Here is a 10766-nt window from a genome sequence, read left to right as displayed (position 1 = left end):
TCGTCCTGGAAGGGGCGGTTCCTCACTTTGTGACATCACAAAGTGAGGGCCCACTGGTTTTGGTGGATTAGGAGAGGCTGGAGATCAGAGAGCAGGTTTTTAGAGGAATACTCAAAAATGCATGAATGGATTAAATTGCCACTTTTGGTTGTTTTTTGTGAGGAATTAACATAATAATGCATTAAAAAGCTGATTATGCATGATATAGACCCTTTAATAAAGTTAGTTAGTAATTCTGTATGTATTTATATGGTGCCTTAAAATGAATACAGTCACACCAGGCGGCGTACATTAAAAACTTAGAAACATTACAAACAACAACTAAGAGGTTAAAACAAATGGTAAAAAAAAAAAGTATAAATAAATGTCGTAAAAATATTGAAACACAAGATGAAAGCAAAACAATAAAAACAGTAAAACACAGCAGAGCATTACTGCTTTTGCTGAAAGCCATAAAGTATCAGGCGCTCATTTACTGGGAAAGACAATAATTTAAATAATTTAAACGCATGAAACATAATCAGGCACAGAATCTGTTCTGCACAGCGGCCCTTAAAGTTTTTCATTTACAGTTTGATCATTGATTTTGTGATTGATATTTACCAGACCTTAATGCTTATATTTATGATAGTTATTCAAACAATCTAACTTTTCTTTTTTTAATCATAACTTTGTGATTCTTTCTATGTTCTGGAGGTGTTTGGGGACAGCAGAAGAGGCAGAAGGTTAAACATAACCTGAAGACAAACTTCACTTGTATCACCTAAAAACCAAACAAAGGAAACTGAACTGCAGGAAACGTCCTCACGCACCAACCAGAAGGGTTTCACTGCAGTCTGAGCCCAGAGTCACACACTGCTGCTCTGCCAAAGCTGCATGAAGGGAAGCGTTAGCAGGAGCGTTAATGAAGCCCCCTCATTAACGCTCCCTCCCACCCATTTGGGTCAACATTTCTTTCACTTCCTAAACCCACTTTGGGGTCGCAGGGTTGCTGGAGCCTATCCCAGCCACTTTGGACAAAGGCAAGGTACCACCCTAGAACAGGGGTGTTCAGCTAAAATGTAAAGATGTCCAGTTACAAAAAGTTACTTGAAATTAAGGTCTGAAAAAAAAAATAGATTTCTAAACATTCAGTGTAATATATTTCTAAGTACATTTCACATACACACACACACACACACACCCACACACACACACACACACACACACACACAACAAGAACACTACCGGAAAAACTGCTGACATCACCAAGAAAACTAGGTAGAGGAGGATCCACAGCCCTCATCAGCTTCTTCCACAAATCAAACACCTCCCTGGAAAAATGTACCTTTGAACAAATGTTTGGAGTTATTAGATCCATCAGGGTTGCATTTCCAAACTGGAGAATTCCTGCTTAATTCAGCCGTTCAGTAGGACAAATTCCTAAAAGTCCCTTTTTCCTCGGCTCAGAAACATCTTCAGCAGGTCCCCAACTTTATCTGATTGAATCTTCATTTTCAAATGTTTGCGGCTGGTTTAAACTCAAACTTTGTGATGAAGATTTTCCCTTGTGACGGATAAATAAAGCAAAATAATACGACACTACAATTATCTGAAACACACATGAATCCATCGTGTGTGCATCTGTATTATTGTGAGGTTATGTGAAACATTCAACAGTCAGTCGCTGCATCTCATGCAGAGCGACTTGGTACGTGGAAACAACTGTCTCCACAAACCGTGGAGGAAAACTCCTGGTTTTGTCGGTTAACAGCAGCTTCATGTTTCTTTGAAGTTGAAGCTCTTCTTCAGTTTCCTCACTGACTTTTTTCTCCCCACAGAAACTTTCCAAACACCTTTTTGTTTGGCTTTTGTTCACGTTTAGCTTTGGGCTTAAAACTAGCTAGCGCTCTGAGATTTATGTCATGCGACGCGACAAGACAAGCATGTCAACAGAATCCGGTAGTTTTCCAAAAGAAAACTTCCCTCTGAGTCAGAAAACAGAAAAGCAGAAAGAATCAAAGTTAGCGTTTCCGTTTTTTCCTGTCTGCAGCCGGTACCAAGTGGACCGATGGTACCCCATGGGGACCCATGATGAACATCAAAGGGACGCGGAGGGGGCCCCGAAAATACGTTCATGATGAGTTGAGGCTGAGAATGTGTTGGTTGCAACGACAACAAGAGCTACTTTATTTGAAAAAGAGCTGCACATCGTGTTAGTTTTGCGTCAAGTTTGAATCCGGGTCTGGGTCCACATGACCCAGCGTCTGGAGGAGGAATTATGGTGTGGGCTTGTTCTTCAGGACTTGGCCCCTTAGTTCCAGTGAAAGGAACTCTGAATGCTTAAGGATACCAAAACATTCTGGACAATTCCATGCATGGGATAAGTTTGGAGCGGCCCCTTCCTCTTCCAACACGACTGTGCACCAGTGACCAAAGCAAGGTCCATGAAGACATGGAGGACAGAGTCTGGTGTGGATGAACTGGACCGAGTCCTGACCTGAACCCCATAGAACACCATTGTGATGAATTAGAGCGGAGACTGAGAGCCAGGCCTTCTCCACCAACATCAGTGTGTGACCTCACCAATGACCTTCTGGAAGAATGGTCAGAAATTCCTAGAAACACTCTCCTCAACCTCATAGACAGTCTTCCGAGAAGAGTTGAACCTGTAAAAGCTGCAAAAGGTGCACCAACATAATATTGAACTCTACGGGTTAGGAATGGGACTTTAGTTCATGTGTGAGTCAAGGCTGGTGAGCAGAATGAACTGTACCCTGCTCTGACATGTTCTAACCGGCTGGACATACCTGAATCAGGAAACAGTCATGAGTTGGGCTTGAAGTTTAGAAGTTTAGACCTCCTTCAACATTTCCGTGTCACTTCTGCTCTGAAGGCTTATCTTTCTCGTTTTGACACTTTGACAGTGAGTTCCCACCTCATCAGACGTGCTAACGGGACTCCGCCACAGAAATGCAAGTATCTTCCAGCAGCGGCTGACCGTGAGAGAAGGCCAAAAATGTCAGTTTGAGGTGGATTTGAAGCGTGACGCCTTTCTGGATTGAGGTCAGAAAATGCAGCACACACCCACGCATGGTTTGTGAGACGGAGAGAGGAAAAAAGCCACGGCAGAACGTTCCATCTGTGAAATGTTCTCAACCCCTCCAGTTCACACGTTCTCTTCTCAATCCGCCTTCATTCTGTCCCGCGGCGTTCTGGATGCAAACACCAAAGGATTGTTTCAGATTCTTCTTTCTTACTGCGTTGTTGAGTAAATGTTTGACAAACTCAAAAACTAACCAAAATTTGAACGCACCAAGTTCCAGACGAAAAGGAATTTTGGGCAAAAAATAACGATGACATCACAGTGGGAGAAACCATCAGGAAAAAGATTGGGGCCCAAATCTCTTGAGAAAATCCACTAATGAAACCACAGGTGTTGGCAGTGGCGGTTTTTCCATGGGCAATGTGGGCAGACGCCCAGGGCGCAACCTTGTGGGAGGTGCAGAAACATTGACAGTTTTTCTTTTTTCTGCAGTTTCGCTAGGCTAAACCCCCCTTTTCCACGTAAAATTAATGAAATTTGCACTGAAACGCTCCTACTATCGTGTCAACTTGCTGCTATAATGACAATATGGGGGGGTGAGGGTGGGGGGCACCGTCCAGTGTTTCGCCCAGGGCAATATCCAAATGGCGTTTTGAAATTATTATGGGGAGGACAACAGCTCCTACAACTGGGCAGCCATTTTGTTGCCAAGTGTGAAATTTTGTCAATTTTTTTACATTTTCCCACAACATGACATACGAAAACTTTTTTTCGAGCGATCTTCACGAAATTCCAAACGCACACACAGCCAGGTTAAGTTTACAATCATGACTGATGTTTGTTCAGTCATCTTGAACTAAAAAACAAAAATCCCCTTTAGCGCCAGCTATAAATTTAAACTCCTCCTTCGGATTTGGATCTAATCCCCCTAACTCCTCGAGCATCACTGGGAAGTTACTCGTGACATTATGTTGGAATTGGAGGTGGTGGATTTTAAAAAGGGGTCAGCGTGGTGAGCTCGAAAAAGTCATGTTTACCCTGTTGCACATACATTTTTTACAGAAATATTCTAAAAATGAAATCCATGAATCCCTGGCTTAAGATAAACGAAACGATGTGACATCCAATGTGACTATATTAGGAATGTGGTTACCAGAAAACCTGCGTTACCAAGGAAATCCAAAAGTTTACTTTTGCAGATTCTTCTAAAAATTACATGGGTGTGTTTTTCAGACCCAGGAGACCAAAAAATAAAATGGTTGCTATGCATATAAAACCTACAGAAAAGCTGCTATTTTGGAAAAACTGTTTTTTTCACCAATTTGTCATAGACAGATCTGCCCGGGGTGGCAGAGGCAGAAGTGGAGGGCCTAAAACAGCCGCTCCACCAGTGAAGGCGGGAAAAAAGGCGTAATAGAGGGCAGGTTGGCCATAAAACACCAGTCCCAGCAATAGATTGTAGTTCAGCAACCTGATGGGTCAGAGTGGTGTGTACAACGCTCTGAAAAAAGGCTGACGTCATGGCGATGAGCGGTACTTTACTTCTGCGTGTGAGAAAGCGAGGCTGCATTGGTGCAGAGCAGACTGATGTAAATAAAGCCCCTTTACCTCATTGAGGCGTCTCCTTCATTCTGTCATGTCTCCTCATCTTCACACGTCATAGTTTCTGCACAGAATTAGTGCCCCCCCCCCCCCCCCCCCCTTATTTTTTAAGCATCATTCAGGCTCCTGAACCGTTTAAAAGTACTGGAGAAGCTACATTAATGTTGAAAATATACAGAACTTTATTTCCTCAATCTTACTTTTAGAACCTTATTGGTTATTTGTTTGGGTAAAAGCAACTTATATATGAGATCCAGTTGCAGGGCTTAATATTGTGATCATTAAAGAAACTAAATTTTACCATTTTATTACAATGGAAGGTGTATTGATTTTCAGGTAGAGTTTTTTCTAAGTCATACTTAAAAAAAGAAAGAAAATGTGTTCCGGTAGAATATCGTGATACGTATCTTATTGCCAGACTCTTGTCAATATGAATCCCTATTCTCAATCATCCAGGTGACATTGTCTTGAAGTTTGGTAATGGCTTCCGGACTAAAAGTCTTCTTTCTTGTAACGTTTCACCACAAGGATGAGACTCTGTGATCTGAGGTCAGCCGTTCTACCACAGTCGCCCCACGGGTGTTCTCTGAGTCTCTGCTGGAGATTGGATTAGACTTAAACTAACCTCTCTGATCAAATCTCTTCATATCTGACCCTAAGAAAAAGACCAAAACACGGAGTGACTTGATTCACAAACCTTCTGGAGCAGCAACAGTCATGGGGTCCATGTCAGAGAGAAATATCAACAGACGGGTTAGAGACATGGAGGTGGCATGGCAGATGAACACACCTACCCTGACCATCATCCAGGACCACGTGTCTGAAGGTGGGAGGCTGCTCACTGACTTGAGAGGCAGCAGTGGCATATGTCCACCAGCAGAGGTCACACAACAACAAAATACTTTGGGTAAAACATTGTATTTCTCTTGTAAAAACCACAATAAGTCAAACTTTTGGCTTTTTGAAAAATTAATTCCAGCATTTATTTATTTAACATAAATTCTGAGTACAGGGTGGAAAAAAGCTGGGAAAAAAGGGGATTTTGTCTGTGTTCCTGGTGAATAGAGTACAATGTTATTGCCTTTGTGTTCTGTCTTTAGTGAACATGTTAAATGAAGATTATAGAACCGATCCACTTTGTTCTGTGAGGGTAAAAGCCTCTATAAAGCTGGGGTGACCCTTTTGGTGCTTTTCAAATAAAAAAGCTTAGGATAGGACAAATCCTGCTGAGAGTGAAAACTCCTCTCCATTGGGATTTTTTAGGGTTTCATGTGGCTAAGAGAGCAATCAAAAATGCATCTACAATAACACATTAAAGGAAAATAATTTGGTGTTTTGTATTTTTTTTTTTTAAACAAATAAAATAAATAGGGATTTAGCTTTGAAATGACTATTTTCTTACTGCTAGCACAAACCAAAGGTCAAAGAAATCCACAAACCCCGCTAACCTGATAATGTAATAAATAACAGGTGTTTTTCCTCAGAAACAAGTGAACCAGGCAGTTAGGATTCTGATCTCTGACTCATGGCCAGGCCTTCTCGGAGGAAGGCCAGCGCTTGAGCCGCCTCCAGCAGCTCCCGGTTCAGCTTGGAGCAGCTCTCCAGCACCTTGGACAGCTCCTGCAGCTTCACCTGCATCTCGTCACTGTTCTCCTCGTAAACCGTGTACATGTGCTCCTTCATCTGCCGACACGTCTCTGTCACCTGCCGGGGGAAATGAGGTTGATTCTCAGATGTGGGTAAACGCTCCGAAAAGCACAAGCATCTGTGTTTTTGAACTTTTTTACCTTAAAAAGGTACAACCCAGCACTAACTCTGTCCTTGCATGGAAATAAAGTTTTGCACCTTTTCTGCTAATTTCTCCTGAAAGTCGTCCATCACTTTCTGGTCATTGGTGCGGCTGTGGTTGATGTCCTCCACCGTCTCCTGTGCTCGGCGGCTGATGTCCTCTATGCCTAGACTTTGATGAAATGACAACGCGTCACCAGCTGCTCTGAATGAGAAGAGCCACAGGTGAAGTCACCTGTGTAATGTGGGGGCGTGGCAGATACCTGCTGCTCTGCTCTGGAACCTCACACATGCTCATGTTTGAGGACCTGTCCTTTGAGGAGTTAAACTCTGCGTCTTCGGACTCCATCGTGTTAAAAATAAAAATGTTTCAAAGCATCAGACATACTTTAGAAATAAGGAAGTAACAGAAGTGGTTTAATTCAATATTAGCGGCAGTCTCAGAAAGAGATCCTTCACCCCGGAGCGTTTAGTGAGATCATTTTCACATCTTACCATCTGCGTGTCATCCTGCGCTTTCTTCGGGGTGGACTGTGAGGTGGAAGGTAGGTCATCGAAGTAGAAATCCATTTCTTTCTTTTTCCTCTGGAGAGCAGAAATTGAAAGAAAAAAACATAAATAACTGCATAAAACAGGAAAACAGCTGAAGATAAGCATCTGCAAAAAGAACTTCCGAATAAGTCCCACTCCGATCATTTCAAAGTGGTCTTTTCATTCTGATGATGCCGTTTTAGACAAAATCCAAAAAACGTGTTGTTTTCTAGGACATAGTTTCTGCAGAGCAGCAGGAGTTCATTAGAAATTCACCTCTGAATTCTGGGCGGGAAGCCTGCACTAGTTTCCCATCATCCCTTTGTTTACACTCTCTCCCGCTATCTTACAGCCCCTCAGCCCCCCAACCCAAAATTAGCGGTGCCACAAAAATGGCGAGCCGTCCAGTTCAAATCCAGATTCCTGCTCAGACGAAGAAAACAAAGACGTTCGTGGATCTGTTGGTCTGACCGTGGATGCATCAGAATGGAGTGGAGCAGCAAGCTCGTGACCCGTCAAATGTGGTTTCTACGTCACAAATACAAGCAAAATTTTTATTTTCTGCTCTTGATTCACAATGTTTTGTATGAAGAAATACTCAGAAACACAAATTTAACCGTAATTTTCTTTATACATACTCTCCATTCTGAGAAAAATGCCACAAGAACATATTAAAAACACGATTTTTATTAAAGCGAGACTTTCAGGGGATTTCTAGGTTATAATTGAATGAAGATAAAATTCAATCATAATACATAAACCTGTAATTACTGCTTTATTATTATCAAAGTGTGTTTGCTGATTGGGTTGTTTAAAAATAAATTAAGGAAAAGTTTAACTGGACATATCTTAGCATTAAAGCGGAGACAAACAAGTAAACTGGTATCTTTTTATTTAATAACATTATATTGACTCTCCTTCACAATGAAATCCTCAGTTGAAGAAAGAAAAGGAAAAAAAGTGTTGTCAGTTTGTAATCTGAAAGAGATTACCTGATCAAACGGAATGATCTCGTTACAAAGAAGCGATTAAAAGTCATCAGTAAACACGACAATCCCGGCCAAAGATCACACAGCAGCACATTGCATGTTGAGCCCTGCACTTTTTGGAATTTGAAAGATGATTCTTTGGAACATTTGTTTTTCTCGTGTTCACAAACCAGGACTTTTTGGGTAAACATTAGAAATGGGATTAGCCTTCAACTTTAAATTCCCCCTTTTTGTGCCTCTGATGTAATAACATTTGTGCATAATTTAGATCAGGGGTCGGGAACCTTTTTGGCCAAGAGAGCCATAAACGCCACATATTTTTAAATGTAATTTCGAAAGAGCCATACAATAATGTAGTGTCTCTTTCCCACACTGAGGCACGGAGACTTAACCTCATTTAAGGTTCTTTATTCTGGTTACTGCAGACCACAACAAACGCCGTACAATTAATTCAGCAACTCCTCAATCTCTCCCGCAGAGACGAGAGCGCTTCTCCCAACTTTATATTCGCTCCTGCCGCGTCAGCCCTCCCATTTCCCTTATTCGGCCCACAGCTGAACCTCATTGGTCCAAACTACCTAACAACAGGCTGAGCGACAGAACTGAGAGCCAATCAGATCTCTGCTTGATGCGTTCATGAACTCCAGAACTTTTAACGCGGCCCAACAGTCATCCAACTCAGTCCGCGACAATATGTTTAAAACTAAATATACAAGTGAATGTGTGCATTTGATGTAATTTCAACATTTTTAAAGTACAATAAGTCTGTGGATTCTTTTTAATAACATTGTTATGCTGTTGCTAATAAATGATGAGTATTTCTCGTGGTGGTTTTGCTGATGGTCTAGTCTGGTTGATACGTGGTGAGTTTCTGCTTCATCATGCAGGCGTTGAGACTTTAAACGTGATCGTAGGTCTGAATGTTCTGTAGATGTGAGACAGACTGATCACATGCAGACCTGGAGCCAAACACACACTCACACGCTGCAGTGAGTGACGGGAAGCGGGTTTTATGTTATTACAATCCCTGCGCGTTTCACCTGCTGCTGGACCCCTCACCCCCACCCTCTGGTTTCTCCCTCACACATCCCGTCCCCGCAACTGCGCGCTCTTTCTCAGAGACGGGAGCGCGCAGTTTTAGGCACGGCAATTCACAGGTTTCCGGCTGGTACAAACTCTGTGAAATAATAGATAATAGTAACTGATAGCGCTGGCGCAGATTTCTCTCTCCAAGCACCGCTACTACTGCGCGCCTCTGGCATCGCATCGCGCCCTAGATGGACTGGTCTAATGAAAAAAAAAGTATAATTAAAGATTTGTCTGCGAGCCACATGTGACCATCAAAAGAGCCATATATGGCTCGCGAGCCATAGGTTCCCGACCCCTGATTTAGATGATTCATTCTCAAATATGATTAATATCATCTTATTATTCAGCAAATATCACATTTATTGTTGTAAATGGAGTGGTAGCAAACCGTCCTTTCCATGCATTAACAAAGTAAAAACATATTATAGCTCATTAAAAACCATACAAACCTGGAAAACTGCCCAATTAACCTTTCAACAAATCTCTACTTGGTTACTGTCTTTATTTTTTGGATCCTTCTTTATTTTATATTTTTATTATTTATTCTTATGTTATTTTATTTTGTTTCAAATATTTGGTAATTTGGTCATGATGCCTATTGTACAGCCACTATAATGTTAAGTCCTTATCCTCTGTCAGAAATATTATCAAGTGTGTTGTGATCATTTTTAAAATTAAAAAGAAAAAGATCACACAAGACCAGCTGGGCTCCTTTACCTCATTTAAAATAATAATAATAATTTAACTACAACATTGTATCTAATTGAATTAAATAATGTGAATAAATTAAAAATCTGACACACAGCCTCAAAACTCGCATGAACTTCACTTTTACCTGGAAACAGGCTAAGCTAACGTAGCCTAGCTTAAATTAACTATTTTGCTTCAGAAAATATTAATATATTCGTTTACATTTATTTACTCCCAAAAACCCACACAAACACAGCTCACTTGTTCGTGAATATACATATAATTTTGTTAAAAGCCAGCCAGAAGATGAACTTTTCTTCTTTAGCGCAGGTTAGCTTCATGCTAACGTTTGAGGTTGTTGGACTCTCTTACCTCGACAGCAGGATCCGGTCTAACGGCGGCTGTGGCGGAATCAGAAGAGACTGTTTTAGATCATTTGTGACGTCACCGTTGCTGCACGGGCGCACGTGGGAAAGTTAGGAGGCAAAAACAAACAAACAAAAGCGCTGACTCAGCAATAAAGGTTTTTGTCAGATTTGATCCCTAAAGTTTACTCTCACCAAAGAAAATAGGCCCGAATCCAGCCGGTAAAAGCCTTTAGTTTGTTTATTTTACCTTAATTTAACAGACCTGACACCATCCATCAGATTGTGTAAACGTACACGTCAGACGAAGCGCGTGTCTATCATAACACTGCAGCCCAAGCAACACTGCGCGTGCGTGCGTGGAGCTGCGATGTGTTTTTAGTTTGCAGAGTTATTTGTGCGCGCGCGCTATAGACTTATTTTTTTAGTGTGCCAGGGTCCGTCTGAGCGCGTGCTTCGGACCCCTTCCATAAGGCACGCGCGTTAGAACCTTTCAGTTTGCAGTATCTATCCGTTACTGAGTAATTACAGGACTAGTATAACCAATATCAATACTGATACTTTAAATCAATACGGAATTTAAATATTAGTGTTAATTATAGGTTTATTAAATCATAGGACAAATACTTTCTGCAAATACAAACATTTATTGACTATAACTACAACCATCTACACGGAAGATGCATC

At 41.4% G+C, this 10766-nt stretch overlaps 1 protein-coding gene across 7 annotated transcripts; it reads right to left on the bottom strand.

The window, feature by feature from the left end:
• Window positions 1-5578: 5578 nt before the first annotated feature.
• Window positions 5579-10428, bottom strand: syce2 (synaptonemal complex central element protein 2). Of its 7 annotated transcripts, none has more exons than XM_078949465.1 (6): window positions 10330-10428; window positions 10087-10115; window positions 6915-7000; window positions 6679-6765; window positions 6473-6587; window positions 5579-6331 (listed from the first exon to the last, which is right to left on the bottom strand). In XM_078949465.1, exons 3-6 carry the CDS (start codon window positions 6983-6985, stop codon window positions 6131-6133), a joined length of 474 nt encoding a protein of 157 aa, XP_078805591.1. In that variant the 5' UTR covers window positions 6986-7000; window positions 10087-10115; window positions 10330-10428; the 3' UTR covers window positions 5579-6130. The 7 variants fall into 7 exon arrangements, with proteins under 7 accessions (XP_078805591.1, XP_078805592.1, XP_078805590.1 ...); XM_078949466.1 differs by having other exon boundaries at window positions 6679-6758; window positions 6911-7000; window positions 10330-10418; XM_078949464.1 differs by having other exon boundaries at window positions 10275-10395.
• Between the last annotated feature and the right edge of the window lie 338 nt (window positions 10429-10766).

The sequence above is a fragment of the Oryzias latipes genome, chromosome 1 (genome assembly GCF_053564925.1).
Source record: "Oryzias latipes strain Hd-rR chromosome 1, Olatipes_Hd-rR_3.1".
NCBI lineage: Eukaryota > Metazoa > Chordata > Actinopteri > Beloniformes > Adrianichthyidae > Oryzias > Oryzias latipes.
Note: the sequence above shows the minus strand (reverse complement) of the source record. Positions and strands in the feature narration are given on the sequence as shown.